General features: G+C 43.2%; 1 protein-coding gene across 2 annotated transcripts in view; it reads right to left on the minus strand.

Annotated features, from left to right (window-relative positions):
* LAMA1 (laminin subunit alpha 1) overlaps positions 1-27,231 on the minus strand; it is a 125,361-nt gene that overhangs the window by 67,835 nt on the left and 30,295 nt on the right. For both annotated transcript variants that reach the window (XM_070778924.1, XM_070778923.1), the window contains exons 4-13: positions 15,381-15,623; positions 14,248-14,427; positions 11,658-11,747; positions 10,503-10,620; positions 8,643-8,821; positions 7,303-7,408; positions 5,076-5,236; positions 4,240-4,380; positions 3,418-3,591; positions 1,701-1,802 (exon numbers count right to left, since the gene is read on the minus strand). In XM_070778924.1, coding sequence (XP_070635025.1) covers positions 1,701-1,802; positions 3,418-3,591; positions 4,240-4,380; positions 5,076-5,236; positions 7,303-7,408; positions 8,643-8,821; positions 10,503-10,620; positions 11,658-11,747; positions 14,248-14,427; positions 15,381-15,623 — 1,494 coding nt within the window. The remainder of the gene's footprint in view (positions 1-1,700; positions 1,803-3,417; positions 3,592-4,239; positions 4,381-5,075; positions 5,237-7,302; positions 7,409-8,642; positions 8,822-10,502; positions 10,621-11,657; positions 11,748-14,247; positions 14,428-15,380; positions 15,624-27,231) is intronic.

Genomic DNA, 27,231 nt, shown 5'->3' on the forward strand with positions numbered 1-27,231 from the left:
GAAAAGCAAATTTTGTATTCAGCCACCTGGCTTTTCATGTCTTGGCCAAACATGTAATGATATCCATGTAACCCTTAGTCCAAAAGTATCAGAGATATTTCACTGTGTTCCTCTCAGAGGAATTTGGATAATAAGTCTAAAGACTATGCCTCTGTTAATCTCAGAAAAGAAACACAGACAAGCCCTAGACCATGTTTTCCTCAAAGCAACCAATCTGATACCCCTCATCTTTTTTTAAATTGAAGTACAGTTGATTTACAATGTTTCAGGGGTATAGCAAAGGCCAAGGCCTTGCTGAGTTTTTTGTTTGGTTTTGTTGCAATTTTTATTGGAATATAGTATCTTAACTCATTTCTGGACACAATCATGTAATAAACCTCCTGATTTCTAGCAATGTAAGAAAATACCTATTAAAAACCCACAAGTTCTACTCATTGTCGGCCTTTGCTGGCATTCTGTCACTAGAGAATACACACCAATATCTGGTATGTTGCAAGCTTTCAAGATAGCCTGGATTTTAAAAGTCAGTCCATTAGTTGTATCTGATGGATGTAGATTTGTCTCCTAGTTCACTTTATGTCACGAGCTAAAACTGTGAACCTAACTTCCTCTTATTGGTGGGTAATAACTGAAAATAAAGATTTCATTGTCATGCTCACTTCTTAAAAGTCATAAAAGTAATCAGATGGGAGCCCATTTATCATCATGTGTTTTCTGACCTATGTGTGTACCCCCAAGGGTAATGTCCATTTTTCATTTTTTCACAACCTTAGGTTTTGTTCATATGGAGTGTTTGTTAACCTAGTCTGTCAAATAACAATTAGGAGAAGACCTATTTTAATTAGAAAATTTAATTCTTGTAAAATTAATTTCAAGGACCGACAGGACAATTAGCATTTCTTTTAGGAAACCCCATGGTGACTCAGATGGTAAAGAATCTACCCCCAAAGCAGGACACCAGGGTTGGGAAGACCCCCTGGAGGGCATGGCAACCCACTCCGGTCTTTTTGCCTGGAGAATCCCCATGGACAGAGGGGCCTGGGGGCTACAGTCCATGGGGTCCCAAAGAATCGGACACGACTGAACGACTAAGCACACAGTTGCTTTACAATGTGGTGTTAGTTTCTGCCGCCCAGCAAAGTGAGTCAGCTATATGCATACATATATCCCCTCTTTTTTTGGATTTCCTTCAGGTCACGACAGAGCACTGAGTAGAATTCCCTGTGCTGTATAGTAGGTTCTCATTAGTTATGTTTCTTTTTGTGATGGGAGTGAGGACAGGGATGGAGGGGACAGAGGTGAGATAAAAACAATGACACATCTCCTATCCCCACACAGCCAGACTCTGTGCTGCCAGACTCTGTGACCAGCCAGACTCTGGTCACTCAGTGGGGAGGACATGACCGGAGGGGCGGAGGGGCTCCAAGGCCGATCAGGAAGTCCCCACATGGAGGAAAACCTTCTCCCTTTCGAGTGTGAATAGACAACTCCACTACAAGATAAAGGGAAGAGCTACAGTGCGGCCCCCGGGCAGTTCTGGAAATTTCTAGTCTCAGGGGACCCGAGAGGCAAACCATTGCTGAAAGCCCTCCTGGCCCTGAGCTCCTCGCTACATCGCACCCCCTCTTAGACATTTTTAGTCATAAAACTGACCCCCCACGAAGCCCTCGGCTCTAGCACAATGACAAGAAAGCAATTACCTTAATGATGACGTCGGCGTGAGACAGGGGGTCACCATCCACCGCTTCCACTGGGACCTCGTAGGACACTGTGTACTTCAGGAATCCACCGAAGGCCGTCAGCTGGAACCACGAAGGGACAGTGAGCACCGAGAGGAGGGAGCATAGCCCGCAGTCAGAGGACACGGTGCTTAGGACTCATCTGGAAACTGCTGGGCTGCGAGGCGTCCCCGAGGCCCCAGCACGTAAGGACTTCACATTTAAGGCAGTGGACAGGAAGCATGTTATACGAATCTTCTGTTTAACGGACATCACCAAATGCAGGATATTGTTTAAATGCACAGAAAATGCAGTCCTTCTTAGAGCTAATGAGATAAATTACTATGAACTTCTGTTAGTCCAACAACAGACCTTTATTTCATGGAAGAACTGCAGCGGGTGGAGAGTTTGCCCCAGGACTACGGTCTCAACATTGGGTCTCATCACCGTGCTTGTGGGAGGACGACAGACACATGAGTGATCAGCCAAAGGAAGGACTAAGGGCTCTCTCCCTGACCCCATATCCTTTAATGTAAAAGAGACATTTTTTTTTTTTCTGCCAGCTGTGGTACAACAACACAATGTTCAGAAGCCAATTTCTGCACCATAAAAAAATTGGAGAGGTGATCCCAGGCATACAAACTACCGAATTTTGGTGATAAGACCTCATTCTAAACAGAAAATGACTTCTAAGATTGTAATTTAGTGCAGAAAAGCAATCATTAAAAAAATAAATAAACACCAATTAAACATATACAAAACAGCTATAAAATTTTAAATGTAACCATCAAATTAACTAGAAATGGACTATGGTATGAAACCTACAACATGACTTAAACCAAAGGCGAGGCTAAGGCAAGTAGGGAGCCAGAGACATTGAGGGATATTCCACTGAATATATTTTCAGATCAGAATCTGGAGAAGGTGCGTGATTGGTGAGGAGGGACAGGACCACGTCACAGAAGGGAGAAGTTAAATCATATCAACCAACTTCCCACTTTTGTAGAATCCCCTTTGAGCATTTTCTTACAATGGAAAGGATCCTATCTGTTCTTAAACATGAACTTCACGTGAGCAACAATCATGAGAAAGAAGCAGGGGGCCCCTGCACACCCTTTCTAGGAATGTTCTATACACCCAGTGAGACAGGTATGGGCTTCCCAGATAGCTCAGTACTAAAGAACCCGCCTGCCAAAGCAGGAGACACGGGTTCGATCCCTGGGTTGGGAGGATCCTCTGGAGAAGGAAATGGCAACCCACTCTGGTATTCTTGCCTGGGAAACCCCATGGACAGAGGAGCCTAGCAGGCAACAATCCTTGGGGTCGCAAAGAAGCAGACAGGACTGAGCATAAAACTGGTACACGGCTGACTCCACAGAACAGGGATGCAAGGGACCTTCACAAAGGCCCGGGTGACCCAGGAACCCAGAGCAAGGCAGAAAGTCTGTATGGGAGAAGGGGACAGGCTTCCCCTACCTACCAGGGGCTTACCATGGTGCCAGGAAGGACACAAGTTCGTATTTTAATGATGTAGTAAAGTCAAGCAGGGATAAAAAGACCATGGGAGTCAGGTGCAAGTAAACACTATGTGATAGTCTGCCAAATGCCCAAGAGAATGACGAGACTACGTGAAAGGCCAACCAAAGTTCTTCGCGAATGTGCTCGAGATCCCTGCCCCAGACACCGTCACCACAGATACCTTGTTTCCCAGGTAGGCCTCCGGGGCCGCCCAGTAGTACTGGGAAGTCAGCCGCTGCTCCACCGCCGAGTTGTTGATGCTGATCTGGTGACGTCCACCCAGGGCATCCTCCTGAGACCGGATCTGGTTGGAACTGACCAAGTCGGTGACCAGCCACCCAGACATATCTTTCACCTTCAAAAAAGATCCAAGAATTTCAGACGTGTGGATCCCTTTGGGTTTCCCTCAGCCCAGCGCTAGCATCTTCACAGTGAAGGGGCAGCCCCAGAGAGCTCAACCAGGATGGAGTTCACACATCGTGGCTTCTACTGGTCAAAAGACCCAGAAAACCTAAGAATGAGTCACAGTCCCCCAAACCCAGGTCAATTAGAAATAGATGAGCAAAACTGTACAGGCCATGGATATATATCTCAGATTAAAGCAATAGCAAAGAACTCAATAAATGCACTGAATAAAACATCTCTGGCTAATGCTGACTTCTTCATTGCTGTCCCCTACTTCTTAGCCAAATGCCAAAACCTATATAAAGCCTCCAGATCCTATCCTCCTAATCTGTCACCTATGTAGAGATGACAGGAGACCACCCACAGGAACACTTAGCCCTGCTCAAGTATTGACCAGAATCCCCCCTCCCCAGGCACTAGCAAGGAAGGAGAAGGGAGGTCAGGGAAGAGCCCAAAGCTTGAGCCAGCATGCTGTCCCTCTAGAAACCAACCCCCCAGACTCTCTGTTCCCCAAACAGCTAGGACACCCTGACTGTCCTCGTAATCTCCATGCCACCTGCCACACTCCCATCTCCCAGCTTTCGGAAGGTGCCCCCACCTGGCTGACGGGCCAGGAGAGGCTTTCACAAACGTCGGAGACGCCGAAGCAGAAGCACTCGGAGCAGCCCTGGGGATTCTTTTCCTCCAAGTTATAGAATCCTGGCTTGCAGCGATCACAGTGACTCCCCTCAACATTTTCCTGCAAGTGAAGCAAACAATTAGCTTTTGAAACCAGTAACGGACAGAATAAAATGACATGAACATGACACAGTCCTGGAGAGTCTCTTGGACAGCAAGGAGATCAAACAAGTCAATCCTAAAGGAAATCAAGTCTGAATATTCATTGGAAGGGCTAATGCTGAAGCTGAAGCTCCAATACTTTGGCCACCTAATACGAAAACCCATCTCATTGGAAGAGACCCTGATGCTGGGAAAGACTGAAGGCAAAAGGAGAAGACGGTGGAAGAGGATGAGCTGGTTAGGTAGCATCACTGACTCGATAGACGTGAATTTGGGCAAACTCCAGGAGATAGAGGAGGACAGGGGAGCCTGATGTGCCACGTGGGGTCACAAAGAGTCGAACACAACTGAACAACTGAACAACATGACATTATCGGGAAACATGTCTGGTGACCCAGACACAGGTAAAGAAAAAGACAAATGCAAAGCCTCATGATGTCACAATTTCCAGATAGTCTGAAATATTATCATCTGATTTTGTACTCAAGACTGAAGCTAAGGATCTAGAGCTTGGTTGTTATATTGAAATGGATTTTTCGTATCGTTTTGTCTTAAATCTTCTATGTTTTCCAAACTTTCAAGCATTTTAAAATCTGAAGAGGACTTTATTCATCTTGTAAATGAATGCTCAAGATTATTTACTGTCATACATACCTTACAGAGACAAGACTCAGAGCAGGGTTCCTCATTCACACTGCCAGCTGGGTTGCAGTCACAGGACACACACTCCGGGTAACCCTTATAGCCGAAATGGCAGCGATCACATTTCTCTCCCGCATAACCTTCTTTGCATGGACACTGACCTGGCCACTTCCCTTCAAAGAAAAGTGGCAAAATGATCCAACAGGAAAGTAAAAGGGTTTAAAGCAGGGGCCAGCCAACTATTCTATAAAAGGCCAGAGAGTACATACTGTAGGCTTTTTGGCCAGCCTCTGCTGCAACTATTCAACTCAGCCCATATGGCTTGAAGGCAGCCACAGATGGTACATAAACAGATGGAAACAGCTTTGTTCCAATAAAACTTTATTTATAAAGACAGTGGTGCCAGGTATGGCCCATAGAACATAGTTGACAACCACCCCTGGTTTAAAGAAAGAAAAGATGGAAAACACATGTAACTGTAAAATAATGCAGTAGCTTGTGAAAACCATTCAGTTCCTCCTTGAAAGGCTAAGCATAGTGTAGCCGTAAGATCTAGAGATGCCACTCTGAAGTATCTACCCAAGAAAAATGGAAACATATGTCTTCCCCAAAACTTTTACACAAAGGCTCATAGCAGCATTATTCACAATAGTCAAAACGTCAAAACAACTCAAATATTCATCTACTGATGAATGAGTAAACTAAACACACACACAATGGAGTATTATACAGCAAGAAAAAAAGAATGAAATGCTGTGACCTGCTACAACAGGGATGAAATTTGAAAATAGTATGATTGCTGAAAGAAGCCAGTCACTAAAGACCACATGTTCTATGCTTTTATTTCTATGAAATGGCCAGAATAAGCAAATCTCTAGAAAGAAAGTAGCTCAGTGGTTGCCTAGAGCTGGGGCGGGGCAGGGGAGGGGTGAAGGGAAACAGGCAGTGAAACTGCCAATGGGTCAGGGGGCTTCTCTACAGGGTGATGGAAATATTCCAATACTGGATTGTGGTGAAACAATGGACTGTACACTTTAAATGGGTATATTGTATGCAATTATATCAGAAAATTCTTTTTTAGGGAAAACGTACAGAAGCCAGTGGTGGAGGGTGATGAGCACTGTCTTTTGCTTTAATGCCAGCTTTGAAAGTTGCAGACTCTTGGCCAAGTTTCTCAAGTGCTCTGAGCTACAGTTTCCTTGCCTGTGGAGTGGGTAAATAACTTTTACTTGCTATGATTAAAAATTAAAATCATGTGTATTTTTTAGTGAACCCAATCAAAGGTAACTGTCATCATCAGCATCATCTTATCGTGGGTTGCAGATATGAATCACTGCTGCTGCTGCTGCCGCCAAGTCGCTTCAGTCATGTCCAACTCTGTGCGACCCCATGGACTGCAGCCTACCAGGCTTCTCCGTCCATGGGATTCTCCAGGCAAGAACACTGGAGTGGGTTGCCATTTCCTTCTCCATATGAATCAGTAGTTCCTGTAATTCACCACCACCCCCAACCAGCGGGCCCCACAGTGAGCACACCCTTCTCAGGTGATCAATATCCATTTCCACTGCCAGCAACTGAGCACCGGAGGGGGCCGCAGGGGTCTCCGAGCAGATACAGCCTATTCAGGGGACTCTGGCATTTGCACGTCCATTTGCCAGTTTTGGAAATGGAAAGAACACTGACATTTACAAGGTTACCTGGAGGATTTGCTTGCGTTGTAGGGGGATGTATGCTTAAGCCTCTGCCTGTCTTCTGAGAGCTAAATGCAGTGATTGATATTTACTGTTCCACATATGACTTGAAACAGAGCCTCATTTCTTCTTTCATCAAAAGCTCAATTAACCTCTCAAATGTCATTTCGTCACCTTGACATCACCATCTCCACCCCTCCCTTCCTCAAATTCATCACGATTGGTAATTTTGCTTTATGCCCAGGGCATCAAGACTTGGCTTTATATTATTCGTGGACTTGTTCATTTAGTGTCTGCCTATGAGCAGAGACCTTGGTCATCTGTTCAACTGTATATATATATATGTTCCCAGGTCCTACAAAACTGCCTGGCACATAGTAGTAGGTGCTTCATAAATATTTGATAAGCAAAACATCAATAGAGAATCATCACCAAATTATTACACAATGATAACAGTCTTGCTAGGTGCAAATCTTACACACACAGACACACACACACACATACACACACACACACATCGATTACGAGCACAGAAATGAATCAAGTACCTCTGTGTAAGTCAGAGTGAAGGTCATCCTTAATACAGACAGAATTGAGGGACCCCACAGGGTCACAGTCACAGGGGCGACAAGGGTGGTCCTCATAAGGAGACACCTGAAAGGCAGAGGTTGTACTAGATTATCTTGCTAGAAATAACAGCAATCTTAGCATTAACACTGACAATAACGTCAATGATAAAGTGTTAATTTTTCATCCCAGATGTGACTATCACCATGATTTTGTGTACCCAGGGTGTGTAGGTCAAGCCAGAAAATACCAAACATCCTTTTGATGGTGACAGCTGCTGGCATCATTAGCAAAGTGTCCTCCTTTCCCATTATCACAGCTCTCAGGCCTCCTAGCTCTGCTGTGACCTGGAGTTATTTAGAAGCATCTCCTATAACCCAGCCACCACGGGATTCCCATGTCAGCTACATGTCAAGTGAGAAGTGTGCACTTCCTTTGAGCAGGAGACAGCTGCTTCAGTTATTGGCTGACCCTCCACGTGAACACTGAGTATCACAAAACTCTGAGAGGATGCAGCCAGGGGGCTCTGAATTCAAATTAAGTAGCAGTGACCGAACATCCTACTCTGAGCCAGAAAAGAGGACAATAGAGCAGGATACCTATACTGAAGAACACTACAAGCTAAAAAACAAAGATTAAGTGGCAGGTATTCCCAGGGCAACTGCCAGTAGAAGGACAGAAGAAAAATCATGAGTCAAAGTCTAAGAAAGGTCCTAAGAACTGGAATCCTTATAATTACACGCACATACCCCTTACTAGAGGGATTCTGAACCAGAAAACAAAACAAGTGAGAAATGGTCAGGACTCAAAACCTTCCTTATCTTCACAGCTGACTGCCTATAACTCTATTTCAGCCCTTGAATTAGTGACTGAGTTCATAGTTAACCATTGGGCACATCTGTCTCCCCAATCAAGTTTTAAGTTCCTCGAAAACAAATGGTTTCTTTTTCACCTTTATATGCCTTCAATTGCTTGGATTATAAAAGACTCCCTAATAAATATTCAGTCAAAAAAGGAATACAGACAAATGTTATAAAAGGAAATGTCTCCAGTGCTGTGGTTCTGTGTGGTGGTCTGAGGCTCTTTCCTACCACAAAGCTGGCACTCTTACCCGACGGGGTCTGTAATATCCATCCGCACTCTCACCCCGTGGGGTCTGTAATACCCATCCGCACTCTCACCCCGTGGGGTCTGTAATACCCATCCGCACTCTCACCCCGTGGGGTCTGTAATACCCTTCCGCACTCTCACCCCGTGGGGTCTGTAATACCCATCCGCACTCTCACCCCGTGGGGTCTGTAATATCCATCCGCACTCTTACCCCGTGGGGTCTGTAATATCCATCCACACAGGTTTCACAGTTGACACCCATGGTGTTCTGCAGGCAGCCAATGCAAACCCCTCCTCCTCTGAACTGTCCAGCAATATTCAGGCTTCTCCTCTGATTGGCCACGTCTTCATCATAGTAACAGTCTTTGGCTTTATTGTGGCAATTGCATTCTAGGAGAATATTTTCACATCTCAGTTAATATAGACGTCGTGGTCTAGATAACACAAGCGTTCCTTCCCTAAATAAGTTTTGCAGAAAGTGAAAGTTGCTCAGTTGTGTTTGACTCTTTGCGACCCTATGGATTATACAGTCCATGGAATTCTCCAGGCCAGAATACTGGAATGGGTAGCCTTTCCCTTCTCCAGGGGATCTTCCCAACCCAGGGATCGAACCCAGGTCTCCTGCATTGCAGGTGGATTCTTTACCAGCTGAGCCACCAGGGAAGCCCAAGAATACTGGAGTGAGTAGCCTGTCCCTTCTCCAGTGAATCTTCCCGACCCAGGAATTAAACCAGGGTCTCTTGCATTGCAGGTGGATTTTTTACCAGCTGAGCTACCAGGCAAGCCTGGCTATAAATTAAAACTATAGAGTAAGTCATTTTGTAGGACATGGGCCACCTTCTGGAGGCGTTGGGGAATAGCTATCTGAATTATGAGTTTGCACACCCACTGGATCCATCAACCTCTTTCCTGGGATCACATTCTGCAGAAGCACCTGCTCACTTGTCAGTGACGAAGGTGAACCACTGTACCACTGCCTGTGTTAACAGAAGACTTGCTGTTGTTGTTCAGTCGCCAAGTTGTGTGTGACTCATTGTGACCCCCATGGACTGCAGCATGCCAGGTTCCTCTGTCCTTCACTATCTCCTGGGGTTTGCTCAAATTGTCCATTGAGTGGGTGATGCTATCTAACCGTCTCTGATAACAAACAAAATACTATAGGTAGGTATATGTTTTGAATGTACATCTATATAATGGAGTTCAATGCAACTATTTTTTAAAATTAATTAATTTGGCTGCACCAGGTCTTCGTTGCAGCATGTGGGATCTATTTCCCTGACCAGGGATCGAACCTGAGTCCCCTGAATTGGGAATGCAGAGTCTTTGCCACTGGGCCAGCAGGGAAATTCCCCAGTGCAACTATTTTTAAAGCAGCATTTCATACCCCTAATATGGAAAGATTTTCTTTAAGATATATTGTTAAATATAAAAGCAATGCACAGATCGACATGCACATTACATTAGATTCTATGCACAAATTGTGTAAGGTGTTAACATGCTTTACTTGCACAAACATTTCAGGAAGAACCTACTAGGAAATAATACAAAGAGAGAAGGGTAGAGATAGAAATATATAAATATGCTTTAATATATTGTAGATATTGGAACCTTGTGAATACACTATTTAAAATCTAAATCCAAATTAATACAGAATAAATGAATACATGGTAAGGGAAATCAAATAAACAGTAAATTATAATGATATATCAGGTCTCAATCCTTCACATCTTATGACAGTAGTCTGCAGCTTTGGGAGTTACTTGAGTATCTAAGAAAACCATTTTATTGTTGTTCAGTTGCTAAGTCGTGTCTGACTCTTCACAGCCCTCCAGACTGCAACATGTCAGGCTGCCCTGTCCTTCACCATCTCCCTGGGTTTGTTCATGTCCATTGAGTCGGTGATACAATTCAACTATCTCATCCTCTGTCACCCTCTTCTCCTCCTGCCCTCAATTTTTCCCAGCAGCAGGGTCTTTTCCAAACCATTACACACTATAAATATGAAGTCACTGGGAACTGAAGCAGACGAAGGGGGAAGACTCCACATCCCTGCACCTCTGAGCGGCCTCACCTTCACACGTGTTCCCGGAAGAAACAGTGCCGGGTCTCCAAGGCTGCTGGTGGTACCCAGGGCAGCATCGATTGCATCTGTCCCCACACGTGTTATGTTCACACTGACACTGGAATTTCTAGACGATAAGGAACATAAAACTGCATCTGAAAATTGACCTGCATGCTTTTCTTAAGTTTATTTCAAGAAAAATTCATCACAGTCAAATACATAGCAAGGGTTTGCAGTTGAGGATATATGGTGACATATAAGGAAATTGGTATTTCATTTTTAAAGATAAAAATAAACATAGAACCTGATTACATGCAGAATCGAGAAGAAATAAAACAAACTAACATGGGTTAACTAACAAAAACTTTTCAAAAGAGATATGTTGACTTGAAAGGTTTGGAAGCTCCTATGAGCAACTTCCTTTTAAAAAAAAAAATTTATTTTGGCTGCATCGGTTCTTAGTTGTAGAATTCGGTATCTAGTTCCCTGACCGGGGATCAAACCTGGGCCCCCTACTCTGGGAGCACAGACTCTTACCCACTGGACCACCAGAGAAGTTCCTGAATAACTTTCTTGATATTCATCTCTGTATTTTTCAGCATTAATAAGAGAATAATCCTATTCAGGAGTTAAATTATAACAAAGATTTGGAAAAAATAAAAAGTAATTCCATGTAAGTTATTTAAGAGAAGAAGAAAGGAGAATGTCCTCTTCTTCATTTAATATGATGCTAAAACAGGAAAACTTTGTTTTATCTTGATTTAGCACCACAGAAAGGAAAGAGGAAGGGACTCTTAAAAACATAAGCATAATTTCTAACTGCACATGATTTTCACTTACTATCTTACAGAAAAGAGCTTTAAAATTCAAAAGGCCACTGGATTGGACACTATTTTACAGTTAAAGGTTAAAATGGCAAATATTATGTTATATCTTGTTTTGCAACAAAAATAATTCCTAGAAAGATTTAATTAAAACGTATTCTTCAACCAAAGCAAAATTAAACTGTCTTTAAAAAATTAAACCAGTTAAATTATCTGAAAAGTTCTTTTTTTGTGGCATGATTTTAAAACTTTCAACACTTGCCTTAAATAAAAAGTGCAATGCCAACATTATAGCTACAACTTCTGAAGTTTTAGTAAAATGTGAGATACTACTACTCACCTTTGTACCTTCATCCCATGGGCAGCTACTAGCATGGCCATAACAGATACACATTCCTCCAACAGAAATGTCTTTTATTGAATAATAATACTAAGGAAAAAGAAAGTTTAAAAAAAATTAAAACCTCTTCTATTTCAGTGCAAAGAAAATGACATCCACACAAATACCTCAGTTGCTATTGGTAATCAAAAACACACATATACCTTTTAAATCATATTTCATGCACAAATAAATATAAATAAAATATTTATGTTCAATTAAAGTAAATAATGTTCAAATTAGCTCATCAACAGAAACCAAAGGAGTTGAAAAAGAATTTCCCAACTTGGCTCCATCATAAACTGAGGCAGTCATATTCGAAACCTAGGCTACTGAAAACTCTAAAAATATTCCTAATTTGAATACAGCCCTATATAAACTACCCACTCCAGTATTCTGGCCTAGAGAATTCCATGGACTAGAGAAATCCATGGAGTTGCAAAGAGTCATACATGACTGAGCGACTTTCACTTTTTCACTATATAAAAAGGATAACTCATGACCAAGTAGGCCTTATCCCAGGGGTGCAGAGTTAATTTAACATGTAAAAATCAATAAATGTGAATCACCATTTTAACAGAATAAAGGAGAAAAACTAAGATCCTTTCATTAGATGCAGGAAAAGCATTTTAAAGAAGGCAACACCATCATTCAAAAAACTCAGCAAACCAGAAGCAGAAGCAAGCTTCTTCAGTCTAATAAAGGTGTGTCTATGGAAAACCTGGATCTAACTGTGGAAAGTTAAGCACTTTCCTCCTAAAATCGGCTCTCACCATTTCTAGTCAACATTTTAGTCACCCGTACAGTTCAATAATGCAAGAAAAAGGGTGTCAAAGGCAAATAGAGGGCACAGTAAGACTGAACTGTCTTTATTTGTAGATAAAATGATTGTGTACATAGAAAATCTATCAAAAGCTACAAGAATTTGTAAATCGGGATGAACAAAAATGAATTACACTTCTATATACTAGAATGAACAAATGGAAAACAAATTTTAGAAAGCAAGCCATTAACACTAACATTCAAAAACATGAAATACTTAAAAATAAACTGAACAAAAGATGGACGATAAACAGTAGATCAATGCCAAGAGGGGTGAAAGAAGTCAGACATAAGTGGAGACGTATAGCACCTTTGTGAACTGGATGATCCAATACTACCAAAATGTCTTCCAAAATTCCTCCTAAATTGATCTACTTGATCTATGGAATCAATGGACTCCCAGCGAAGGTCTCAGCAGGCTTTCTTTCTTTCTTTCAGCAGAAATGTACAAACTGATTCTAAAACTCATAAGGAAATGCAATGAACTTGGAACAGCCTAACCAATCCTGGAGAACAACTGAAGTGGACTGTTACAATACCTGACGCCAAGACTTCTACAGTAATGGAGAAAAACCCTTATTGGCATAAAGATAGACAAACAGATCATCAGAACAGTACAGTGTCCAGAAATGCAGCCACAAAAATAAGGTCAAGTAATTTTCAACAGGCCACAAAATACTTTAAAGAAAAAAAGAATGTATATATTTTCAACAAGTCGTGTGGAACAATTGTATGTGCACATGGAGAATAAATCCATGTAACTTCTACCTTACACCAAATAAAAAATGAACAAGAATGGATAATAGGGGTGAAAACTAAAACTATAAAACTATTACAAAAAAGCATCAGAAAATATTTTTGTAAAGTTGGGGTAAACAAGTATTTTTCAGAGAGGAATAGAAAGATTAATTCTGAGGAAAAAATGATAAATTGCATTTTATCAAAATTAAAACTTCTACTCATCAAAAGTCATAGTTAAGAAAGTGGATAAGCAAGAGACAGAGGACGGAGAATGGATTTTCAGTAGAGACACATCTGACAAAGGATTTGTACACAAGATATGTAAAGATATTTATAACTCAGGAATAAAAATACAGCTAACCCAATTTAAAGATGGATAAAAATGTGATCAGATACAAATAAGCACAAACTCAACATAATTCTCAAGGAGATACAAATACCCAAGGAGACAATCCTCCATGCACTTCAGCACTGCTGAGGTGACAGTGACCGACACCCCAGTGTGGACATGTGTGGTGTACCCGGAGCCCTCACACACTGCTGCAGAATGGCATAGCTGCTTTTGATGTCTCAGTAAATTCCCCAAAATTAAACATACAGCTATCCTGTAACTTGGTTGTCCCATTCCTACTTTATCCAAGGGGTTTGAAAACGTCTGTCCCTACGAACCTCGTACATTTACTATACATATATCTCAAAGTTTAAACTTTTAAGTGGAAAAAAAAAAAAAACCCAACAACTCTCACTTGCTTGGTCAGTCGTGGAGCCAGATCAGAATGAAGAAATGGCCACTACATCCCCTGCAAGACGATGTCATCGGATGAGTGGAGACAAGGGGGCCTGAGGACATCAGAACTTCTACCTCATTTAAAGTTGGCATTTAATGTTGTCAACAAAAATAAGAAAAAAGGCCAACCAGGGAAGAAATGTCTATTTCCCTTAAATGACATAAAGTTTTTCCATAGGTCAGGAGCCCGGCCTGACTTACTCGTCTGGTGACAATAGGGTCCAGGTCTTTAGGGTCCCGGTGGCTGAGGGTCATAAGATCGGCGTTGAGGGTTCGGATGCGCTGTAAACGCAGGCGGATGTATCGTGCAGAAGTGAAATCCAGCAACTTGGGTGAAAGATCGTCAGAGCTTGGTCTGCCATTGATTAACGATGTGTGAATCTAAAGATAAAACATTAAAATAAAGAAATATCCATTTTAAGCATTCCAAAAAAATGTAACTCTGATGGTTCAAATTCAGGACATAATCTTTACAGATATTATCTAAAATCAAAACAAATAACTAGGTTCTTATAGGAATCTAATGTTCATTGACACTTGTGAACAGCAATGATCACAACCCAAGTTCAGTTTATTAAAGTCATTCATTCTACTGTCTCAGGGATTGTAGGAAACCTTTAAACAAGAACACTTCTCCTGGTGTGATGAGAGCATTTTAACATGGATGTGCAGGCATCTGTGAACCAGAGTCTAAATGTGAAGGACAGACTGAGGAGATGGGAAAAGGTGCCTGGGAGCTTTGTAACTCCCACTCTCTCAACTCATCTCTGCTCTTGAAACAATGCAGGGCCTGCTGCAGAGTTCCTGTGTGAAAAAGCACTTTTTTTGGAGGGTTTTTGTGGTTTTAGCTCATTAAGGCATTCTATCAAGGCACGGCTAGGTTTTGATCACACTCTGATTTAATGATGTGTGTGCAGTCTGGGCATGTAGAGCACGGAACTGGAACACTTCATCAACCATATCCAACCCACAACACCCCCAGGGAGAGTGAGAACTTCCTGGAGAAAACTGGGAGCTCTATCAACAAATGTTGTTGCACTGGTGTCATGGGAAGGATCCTCCAGGGAGGACGTGATGAATTATTAAATCACAGCAGAGTGAAGTTGAGGGACCTTGAAGGGAAGAAGTCAATAAATAACATGTGTCGGGGGCAACATGAAATCAATAGACAGCAGGCAATGATACCTCAGCTCCAGAATCTCAATAGTTAAAGATCTCTGTGATCTGCACCAGGAGAGATTTATTTTGAGTCCTCGGCTTTGGCTCCTACGACAGCTGTGTTGTCATTGGAGGTGGGGAAAAACAGACCTCCCAGCCGGTAGGGGGCGCCTTACCTCTCCGTGCTCAAGCGGCACCAGTCTGGAGTAATAGGAGGTGCAGATGACTTCGTCATCCGCCCTGTAGGTGGGCGGCCCCCGTCTCGGAGTGATGTTGTAATGCGTCAAACATTCCGTGTCACTGACCGCATAGTACTGCCAGGGGCTGAACTTGACACCATCCACAGAACGTTCCAAGATCCAGTTTCCAGGTCGAGGGGCATTAGCTGCCTTGATGATGACATAAGCGACCTGGAAGACCTGGAACAAAGCCATTGAAAAGTCTCAATCAATAATCAGCAACAAGTGCTCGGAAACCAAAGTGCCTCTTGAGAGCACTGCCATATGACGACTTCCAGTGTCTTTTACTGCTTTTGAAGATAACTGCTCATAAGTGTTCATCAGAGATGTATCTTGTAAATGTTTTGCTGGTGGCATTTGCTTTCAAAATATACTCAAACTGTTCACAAATGAATCTGTATTACTGTTATTAGCAGTGTACTTTTTAAAATATGTTTTGAGTGTGCTGTGTACCTTGTGGGATCTAGTTCCCCCATCAGACATGGAACCTGTGCCCCTTGCATGGCAGCATGAAGTCTTAACCACTGGACCACGAGGAAGTCCCAATAATGTTAATAAGTGCCTGTTTTCTTGTTTTCAATGTCTTTTTCCAGCAGGATTCTTAATGGTCGTAGTTGCAATATATTTCACTAATAGTAGTGTTAAATGTATTTCTCATACATTGATTTGGAGATAACACATCTGAACATGAGAAAAAAAGTTAACTTACTACACACCTATCATAATGGTTAAAATCCAGACCACTAACAGCATGGAATGCTGGTGAGGTTGTGGAGTGACAGGAACTCTCATTCAGAGCTAGTGGAAATGCAAAATGCTGCAGCTACTTCAGAAGATAGTTTGGTGATTTCTTACGAAATTAAATATGATCTAACCATACAATGGTGTGATCACTCACCTAGAGTGATCATTCACATCCCGGAATGTGAAGTCAAGTGGGCCTTAGACAGCATCACTACAAACAAAGATAGTAGAGGTGATGGAATTCCAGTTGAGCTATTTCAAATCCTGAAAGACGATGCTGTGAAAATGCTGCACTCAATATGCCAGCAAATTTGGAAAACTCAGCAGTGGCCACAGGACTGGAAAAGGTCAGTTTTCATTCCAATCCCAAAGAAAGGCAATGCCAAAGAATGCTCAAACTACCGCACAATTGTACTCATCTCACATGCTAGTAAATTCTCCCAATAATGTTAATAAGTGCCTGTTTTCATACATACACACATCATATGCTCAAAATTCTCCAAGCCAGGCTTCAGCAATACATGAACCGTGAACTTCCAGTGTTCAAGCTGGTTTTAGAAAAGGCAGAGGAACCAGAGATCAAATTGCCAACATCCGCTGGATCATCAAAAAAGCAAGAGAGTTCCAGAAAAACATCCATTTCTGCTTTATTCATTATGCCAAAGCCTTTGACTGTGTGGATCACAATAAACTGTGGAAAATTCTGAAAGAGATGGGAATACCAGACCACCTGATCTGCCTCTTGAGAAACCTATATGCAGATCAGGAAGCAACAGTTAGAACTGGACATAGAACAACAGACTGGTTCCAAATAGGAAAAGGAGTACATCAAGGCTGTATATTGTCACCCTGCTTATTTAACTTACATGCAGAGCACATCATGAGAAACGCTGGGCTGGAAGAAGCACAAGCTGGAATCAAGACTGCTGGGAGAAATATCAGTAACCTCAGATATGCAGATGACACCACCCTTATGGCAGAAAGTGAAGAGGAACTAAAAAGCCTCTTGATGAAAGTGAAAGAGGAGAGTGAAAAAGTTGGCTTAAAGCTCAACATTCAGAAAACGAAGATCATGGCATCTGGTCCCATCACTTCATGAGAAATAGATGGGGAAACAGTGGAAACAGTGTCAGACTTTATTTTTGGGGGCTCCAAAATCACTGCAGATGGTGATTGCAGCCATGAAATTAGAAGACGCTTACTCCTTGGAAGGAAAGTTATGACCAACCTAGATAGTATATTCAAAAGCAGAGACATTACTTTGCCAACAAAGGTCCATCTAGTCAAGGCTATGGTTTTTCCAGTGGTCATGTATGGATGTGAGAGTAGGACTGTGAAGAAAGCTGAGTGCCGAAGAATTGATGCTTTTGAACTGTGGTGTTGGAGAAGACTCTTGAGAGTCCCTTGGACTGCAAAGAGATCCAACCAGTCCATCCTAAAGGAGACCAGTCCTGGGTGTTCATTGGAAGGACTGATGTTGAGGCTGAAACTCCAATACTTTGGCAACCTCATGGGAAGAGTTGACTCATTGGAAAAGACCTTGATGCTGGGAAGGATTGGGGGCAGGAGGAGAACGGACGACACAGGATGAGATGGCTGGATGGCATCACCGACTAGATGCACATGAGTCTGGGTGAACTCCGGGAGTTGGTTTTGGACAGGGAGGCCTGGCATGCTGCGATTCATGGGGTCACAAAGAGTCGGACATGACTGAGCAACTGAACTGTACTGAACCATACAATCTAACAATCATGCTCCTTGGTATTTACCCAAAGGACTTGAAAACTTCCACAGGTGAATGGATAAAGGAGGTGTGATGTCCATACAACAGAATATTATTCAGTACTAATAATTTTAAAAATTGACCTCTAATGCCCCAAAAAGACATAGAGGAACCTTAAATGAATATTGCTAAGTGCAAGAAGCCAGTCTGAAAAGGCTACGTACTGGATGAGTCCAACTACATATGACCTCTGGGCTTGTTGGTTTTCTGTTTTTTGTCTTAAGCCTCTCCCCATCTTAGCCCTCACCAATTCCAGGAACACAATTCCTCAAAATTAACCCACCATAAACCAAAATATTTTACTTTCATCTACTGAAATATTCCCTGGGAAGGACAGTTCTATCTCATTATAATAACTTTGTTCACCTACAAGAAACTCCCCCCAATAAAGCACACCCCCTGTTTCTAAAGCATATTAAAAGCAAAATAATGTTATTGGATTTCAGTAATGAGGAAAATCAAGAACTGCTTGTATCCAGAACTGAATGTCCGTGTTTAAAAATCTAGAACCATCTTCATCAATTTAAATCACTTACAGTAATTAAAATAAGGCAAACACTATTCTGCTGGAGCATAAACATCTCAAGAAAATTCTCCTATGAACATAATTACATGGCTTTTTCTTTGGGGGAGTTTTTTTTTTTAACATTTCCCCAATTTTGTAATTCATATATTCTATCATTTATATGCTTTTTGATTTACTGTATTTTGTTTGCTCGGTTGCTTAGTTGTGCCCGACTCTTTGAGACCCATGGACTATACAGCCTGTCAGGCTCCTCTGTCCATGAAATTCTCCAGGGAAGAATACTGCAGCAGGTTGCCATTTCTTCTTCAGGGGATTTTCCTGACCCAGGAATCAAACCCCAGTCTCCTGTGTCTCCTGCATTGCAGGCAGGTTCTTTACCTGCGGAGCCACAGCACTTGCTGTGGCTGAGAACAAGTTAAGTGCTTTATTAGAACTACTAGCACTTCAAACCTTTCTAACTATATTCTTCTCATGAAATACGTACTGTTACTCCCGCTACTTTACAGATGAGGAAACTGAGGCATAGAAAGATTAAGTAATCTTCCCAGCATCTCACAGGTACTAAAATGTAAACCACGCTTCTGCAGGTTGCAAGGGAAAAGAATGAAACCCTGAGCTGAGCAACAAGTGAACACCAACCCAGTGTTCCAAATCTCTGACCTCAACCAGCAGCAATTGTTTCAATATCATGTTCTTGTGCTTTCATCAGACCCTTGTTGGCTTTTAGACAGAGGTCAGTCACGTGTCACAGAATGATATCCAATGGAAGAGCAAACATACTGGGAAAACTTTAGGACAAATCATTTAAGTATCTTGATCAAGGCCTTCAGATATGACACTGGGCGTTGTTCTCACAATCTCTGAGTAGTTCCCCAGCTGGAGACTGGGAAACAAACCAAAGCTAAGGGATTATGAGATGTAAATCCGCAAAAGTGGAAGAGGGGGCTATGAAGCATCTAGATGCAATATGTTAAATCACGTTACTGGCAGAAACGTCTCCCCAAAATCCAAATGCCGAAGTCCTAACCCCTAGTACCTCAGAATGGGACTGTATCCGGATAGAGGTTAAAGAGTTAATCAAGGTCAAGGGAGGTCATAAGCCTGTCTGACTGGTGTGCTTTTAGGAAGAGACGATTAGGACCCATATACACACATGGAGGGTCAACCCTGTGAGGACACAGTGAAAAGATGGCCATCTGCAAGCCTAGAGCGGAGATCTCAGACGGAACTGACTCTGCCAGCACCTTGATCTTGAACTCCCAGTTCCCAGAACTCTGCTAACACATTTCTGCTGTTTAAACCCCCAGGTCTTCCGTATGGGCTATAGCAGCCCTAAGCAAATGAACACAAGCTTGTCTAATTCACCCGTTGTGTGCTGACAAACAGGTCTTAGCACCTAATATAAAAAAAAGTGAGGCTTCTTTGTTAATATATAGAACCTTTGCCCAAATGAAATCCATGACATTTCTGTTGCCGCTCTTTAGCATGGTTGACTGAACTGCCTTGTCTCTCCATATAAGGTTGGCTGAACACAAATTGATGACACAGGGCTTTCACTACATTCAGCGTCACTGAGGTCTTGCCAAAACCTGTAGCTGATACAGCCACTTTCAAATCCACTTTCATCAGGGTTTTCCACCGAGTGGCCTTTGTTAATGATCGCTGGAATGCACATCAACAGTGCCACATAAATAAAGTACGCGCACACCCAACACCGCTTTCGACACAGGAATCCAGACAGGAACTTTCATGTGGGCCTCAATCTTTAATGTATTAAATCCACCTCAGGCGCAGAGATAAGAACAATACACGGAGCCTAATTCTCCAGCATCAGGGCTCAGCCTCACATGTGCTGGGGAGGCCAAGCGTCTCTGCTCCCGGGAAAGCTCAGCTGTGTAACTGCAGGGGCCCAGACGCCACACAGGACCCCAGCTGGAAATTCTGCCCACAAGCACGTATCTGCCTCCCAGGCCATAGTGAAACAGTGGATGGAGGATTGCTTTCTCTTACCCAGTGGGAATGACCTTTTCATAGGCAAAAGAGATTTAGATTTTTTTTTAAGTTTTTTGTTTGTTTGTTTTGTAAATTTTCATTCATTTTATTTATTTTTGGCTGCACTGGGTCTTCATTGCCATGTGCATTCTTAACCACTGAACCACCTGTGAAGCCCAAAAGAGATTTCGTTTTGTAGTCAAATTACATTTTAGAAAAGAGATAGTTCAGTCTATTTGATAAATCATACTGTTCATTTGGGACTTCCCTGGTGGCACGGTGGCAAAGAATCCACTGGCCAATGCAGGACACACAGGTTCCATCTTTGGGTTGGGAAGATTCCCCGAGAAGGAAATGGCAACCCACTCCAGTATTCTTGCCCGGAGAATCCCAAGGACAGAGGAGCCTGGCAGGCTATAGTCCATGGAGTTGCAAAAGAGTCGGCCACGACTGAGCAACTGAGTGACTATGACAATTTCTCAACTATTCTTATAAAACTGGTGAATCTGTGCTTTGTAAAAGTGTATTTCTTTGGATATTATAGGAAAATAAAATTCAGAGTGATCATTTGAGCTAATATTTATTACTTAAGAATAAAGAAACAATTATTTACCAGAAGGCTAATTACTAATGTAGCTATGATTCCCTTCTGGTTTTACAGCGTATGTATCCTGAAGTAGCTTGTCAGTTGATAATGACGTAAAACAGCATCAAACACTCGGCAGAACGAGAGGAGTTTGGGTCTTGGACCTTTACTTGGTGTGTAGGATCCACAGGATTCACATTTTAGGTAAATCTCTAATGGACAGTGATCTTAAAATATCGTTTCTATTTGATGCTAATGACTGTTATACTGTTATTGCCTCATTTTAGGACCAGTACCCAAAATGAACAGACAAAAGGACTTGACTTCATGAATGAGATGAGAAGTGTGAAATAAAAGAGGCTTGTTTCTCTTTAAATCTGCTGCTGTCATTAGAAGTGCAGGGTAAACAGGTCAGAATCCACTGTCTTTTCCCATCTTTCTTTTCTTCTTGTTTTTTCTTTTTATGGAGGTGAGGAGGGACTAGCTACTTATAGTGGCAAATGTAGATCAAATAGATTTCTTTTCTGAAAATTCTTAAGCTTCCTGTCTCAGAAAATCAAAGTTGGCTCATTCTGGAACCAAGTTCAGATTCTCCACATAGACACAGGAAAAGCCAGGGTGAGAAAGCTGAGGAGCAAGGAAGGAAGGGCAGAGAGGGGGGCCCATTGCATAATTAAAAGGGAACTGGGACCAGTTACCTGGGGATGGGAAAGGGGTAATTAAACCCCTGCAGGAGAAGTTCTGTTTTTCATCAAATAGGAAAGCTCTTTCTAAAAGAGCCCACAGGTAAGGAGTCCCAGGGTTCACGACCCCTTGGTTCCATCTCAGGATGACTCAGGGTATTATTTCCAAGGATACGTGTTGAGCCCCATGAAGAATCAAAACTGGAAGTACTAGGTTGGTCTCCATCCCTTGTCTCATGGATCTCTCTGTAGAAATGCTTCTAGCATTTAATTTCTCCAAGCATTCTGGGAAGATCTGGCTAAGTTTTGTGGGAGATGAACTGGAACAACCTCAAAAGCACAGCCAGGAAGGTCCCCAAATGCTCTTTGTGGAGATCTTCACTACTTCTCCCCACCTGGAGATCCTGGGTGACAGCTGAGCCCAAGAATGAGATAAACCCACATGGGAAATGCAGGTACCAACCCTTCTAGGACCTGAGAAACCTAAAAAGCACCTTTCCTGTCCCCAGACTCTGACCACCCATCACCCAGGGACACAGGTTTTCACCCAGGAACATCTCAGCCTTTGAAATACACTGGACTTTCTCCCCCAGACGCAGTGCCATTTGTTCGTGTTGGAACAGAGTGGGAGGTCAATACCAGTCCCTCCTTCCCTCCCGACCATGGAAGCAGTCTCGGGAATCCATCATGGAGACTGGAGGAAGTCAGGGATGACCCAGGAAAAAACAGAGCTGGAGGTGGTGGCATAGAAGGTGGCTGCAGAGGCCAGCCCAACACTCAGCCTCTGACGTCACAGGCTAAGAGACACATGCCCGCCCGCTTGGTAACCTTGTCCTGGGGCCAGGACCTGTTCCTCCTGAGAACAGCCTGCCCAGGAGGAGAAGCGCAGAGCCAGATGGAGCCCAGAGGGATGGGTCAGCTCGGCTCCCTGTTAGAAAAACAACAGCCCCTCTCCTGGGAAGGGGTGGGAAGGCAGAGCTGCTGCTGCCAGAGATGTCCCCACCCCTCTCCACCAACACCCTCCCCAGGACACAGGAGGCTGAGAGCAAAGGATGCTTCTAACACCCTTTCACTGGAGACTCATTCTGTAGATACTGAACGTCTGCTCCGTATTAGTAACAGGACTGTGTCAGGGGCCATGAAGACAGCGCTGAAGTGGGGGACATGGTCATCAGTGTGGCCTGGATGCCCTGACGGGCAGACAGGTGGGCCAGGGCCCCAGAAGGACAGAAGGTGATCAGGATGTCTGGGGGGGGTGCCCTTGTCTGGAGAAGCGGTAGGGTCAGGGAAGGTTTCTCTGAAGGATCTCTGGAAAGAGAGGGAGACATCTAGGGGAGGAGAGAAAGCTGCTGGGGGACAGGAAGCTGGGACCCTACAGGGCCAGAGCACGGAGGTGGGACACAACGGGAGGCCCAGCTGGCTTGAGCGTTGAGATGGGAGGGGAGCAGACAGGACAGGGCTCTTTGCAGAACGTTCAAAGTTCTTGACCATTTGAAGACCCTGAACCAGGGAGAGTTACCAGGTCACCAGGGATGAGAAGAAGACGGAATTGGATGCTGGTGCCAGGAAGTCGTGATGGTGGTGACAAAGCAAAGACCAAGACTAAAGTGGAGAAAAAGCCAGTGAGCCTTAAAGAGTTTTCCTAAAGGTCTAATGTGAGTGAGAAAGAAAAACGTGGAGGCCCAGCAAGGTTTTCCAGCTTTGGCCAGACACCTCAGGAAGACAGGGCAAGTCTCCCTCGTGTGGCCTCAAAGCCACCACTCCCCTCTTCTGTCCTCAGTCCCGGAGAATTTCTGGCTGAAAATACTTGAAAACTTCCTTTCACTTCCTCTCCTGGTCCTCAGGCTGACCTACGGTGCCCAGGAGATTCAGCAGCAGTTAGAAACAGACGGCCCCACAGCCCTCTGCTCAGCCCTCATCGTGAGAAAACAGTCCCATCGCTCCCTAAAAGTAAAAGGGGCCCCTAATCATTAAGCCTCACAAATCCAACTGGCAATATCGTCTAGAGAAACCGTGCGAATCTGCACCTGACCGGGTCCATTAAACATTAACCTTTGAGTTACACATTGACAGCCCCTGGACACAGTGATTATGTGCTTCTTTCCGTTGGTCACTAAATCTAGCTGAATCGCTTATAGTATCAGCTCTAGAGAGATTAGAAAGCATTTTTTTGTTTCTGCAAGATTTCACTCAGTACGTGTAACCTTGATCCACATCCTATTTGAAGATTCCCATCTTTCTTTAGGAACCTCTAACTTCACGGAACATCTAGAATTTCTCAGGCGTCGACTTGACAAACCGTTACACTTAAAAACTGCTAAATAAATGTCTTATACGGGAAGGCTTTTGTTTATTTAAAAAATGTGGTGGGAATGTAAATTGATGTAGCCATTACAGAAAACAATATGGCGATTCCTCCAAAAATCACGGCTAAATGGTTAAACAGGGGCTTCCCTGGTGGCTCAGTGGTGGAGACTCTGCCTGCCAATGCAGGGGACACGGGTTCGATCCCTGCTCTGGGAAGAGTCCACATGCCACACGGAGCAACTAAGCCAGTGTGCCACAACTACTGAGCCTGTGCCCTGGAGTCCAGGTGCCACAACTATGAAGCCCGCACACCCTAGAGCCTGTGCTCCAGAGCAACGAAGACCACCATGGGAAGGGCCTGCAGACCACAGCTGGAGAGCTGCCCACACAGCAGTGAAGACCTGCACAGCCATAAATAAATCAATAATAAATGAAATGTTCAAAGCAATAAAATAAATGGCTAAACAAGCTCTGGGATACAGTGGACTATTATTGAGCCTAAAAAGGGAATGAAATTCTGATACACGCTACAACATGGATAAAACTGGAGGACATTATGTTAAATGAAGTCAGCTGGACACAAAAGGACAAATACTATATGATTCCACTCATACGAGTTGTGGAGAATAATCAAACTCATGGAGATGAAAATTAGAACTGTGGAAAACTGGAGCTGGGGAGGGGAGGAAGGATGGGGATTAGTGTTTAATGAGGACAGCGTTTCAGTTAGCCAAGATGAAAAGCTCCAGAGGTAGATGGTGGTGATGGTTACACACAGTGTGAATGCCAGTGAACCCAGAAATGGTTAAAACGGTAATTTTAGGTTATGTATGTTTTTCCACAAGAGAAAAAAAGATATGAAACTAGGTAGAGAAAAGTGAATGATACAAAGACTCAATTGTTTTAGGGAAAATGGAGATTTCTAAATAGAGCATGATTAGGAACCAACCCTTGTTTATTCATTTATTTTTTCCAACCTTTGTTTAGAAATTGGAAAAGACCCTGATGCTGGGAAAGACTGAAGGCAGGAGGATAAGGGGAAGACAGAGGATGAGATGGTTGGATGGCATCACTGATTCAATAGACATGAGTTTGAGCAAACTCTGGGAGATAGTGGAGGACAGGGAAGCCTGGCATGTTGCAGTCCATGGGGTGGCAAAGAATCGGATATGACTGAGTGACTGAACCAAAATAACAGGAACCAAGTCTGGAGCAGCCCACCGAGTAGTCTGGAGGGCAGGCCAGCAGCTCAGAGGGGATGATGAAGTCCTGTCTTTCTTCCAGCCCTAGTTCTGTCAGGCTCTTACTAAGCCCTGGCAAGGCCTGATGGCTTCACAAAATACAGAATCGGAGGACAAACATTAGGGTTTGAGTGTGAAAGAAGGCTTCTGCAAGACGTGACTGGAGACCCACAACTCAGAGGCGGGCTCTCCTCCTGGTGATGTTTCCTATGTGTCGGGCTGACTTCTGGGCAGTCCCGCTCCTCGCCTGGTCCTAGAGTCTGGTTCAAGGTTGTAAATGATCCTAAATGGTCGCCACCTCAGTGGAAACCTAAGAAACGGTTATTTCATGGGCTTTCTCGTGCTTCTAGCACATGATGCACAAAGATAAATATCTTCTGATTACATGTCATAAAATAGTAGAGAAAAGAGAAATTTTTAAGTTATAAGACTGGAAATTCCCAACAGTCACCTACTTGTCGGAGGAAAGATCTTGGAAACTATTAAAGCTACATTAGCTCAGTCACTTTATGATTTCACTCAGAGGGATGGTATGGGGAGGGAGGAGGGAGGAGGGTTCAGGATGGGGAACACATGTATACCTGTGGCAGATTCATTTTGATATTTGGCAAAACTAATACAATTATGTAAAGTTTAAAAATAAAATAAAATTTAAAAAAATAAATAAAAACAATGATGAAGAATAACCCAAATTTGATTAAAAAAAAAAAAAAACTCTTATGTGGGGATATATGGGAACTCACTTTCCACTCAATTTTTCTCCAAATCTAAAACTGCTACAAAAGAAAGTCTACTAATTAAACACACACACACACCCAAAACAAAGACAGAGCTATCTGCACACGTTGCAGTTACTATCATCTACTCTTAAGAAAGCATAAGCCACTGCAGCTGGTGCACAGAAACTGATGAGTGGCTTTCAGGTTTCACCAAGCTTCTCAGGTGTGTGGGCATCCCAGCTAATTATCAGCAGCTTTTAATCTGATCTCCCAGCTTTCCCAGGCTTCATTTCCATACCTTATGGGGCATGGAGGCCACCAGGCCAGGGCAAGCCAGTGCCTCCACATACCTGAGCACAGATTTCAAAGGAGCACAGGTCTGAATGCCTTGGTACAAGCAGGCGGCTGCCTCAGTCCCTAAGAGTTTCCATCTTTGTCATGACTTCGGCAGCGTCATCATCTCACTAAGACCAACGCTTGCAGAGTCAGATTTCCAGAATTAATCCCCACCAGTGCGCTAAAAAAGGTAACACTTTGTGATTTATTGCTGTTCAGCCGCTAAGTCATATCTGACTCCTTGTGACTGCATGGACTATAGCATGCCAGACTTTCCTATCCTCCACCATCTCCCGGAGTTTGCTTGAACTCATATCCATCGAGTTGGTGATGCCATCCAACCGTCTCATCCTCTGTCGACCCCTTCTCCTCCTGCCGTCAATCTTTCTCAGCATCAAGGTCTTTTCCAATGAGTTGTCTCTTTGCATCAGGTGGCCAAAGTCTTGGAGCTTCAGCTTCAGCATCAATACTTCCAATGAATATTCAGGGTTGATTTCCTTTAGGATTGACTGCTTTGATCTTGCTGTCCAAGGAACTCTGACTGGTGATTAATAGATTTCAATTTCTTACAATCCAGAGAAAGAGACTCACAAACTTAGAGATGGAACTTTTCGTTGCCAGAGGGAAGGATGTGGGGAAAGGAGAGTTAGGGAGTTTGGGATGGACATGCACACACTGCTGTATTTAAAATGAATAACCAACAAAGACTTACTGTAGAGCACAGAGAACTCTGCTCAATATTAAGTGGCAGCCTGGATGGGAGGGGAGTCTGGGGGAGAATGGGTGCATGTATATACATATATGGCTGAGTCGCTCTGCTGTGCACCTGAAATTATTACAGCATTGTTAACCAGCTATACTCCAATATAAA

Source organism: Bos indicus, chromosome 24 (genome assembly GCF_029378745.1).
Source record: "Bos indicus isolate NIAB-ARS_2022 breed Sahiwal x Tharparkar chromosome 24, NIAB-ARS_B.indTharparkar_mat_pri_1.0, whole genome shotgun sequence".
Lineage (NCBI taxonomy): Eukaryota > Metazoa > Chordata > Mammalia > Artiodactyla > Bovidae > Bos > Bos indicus.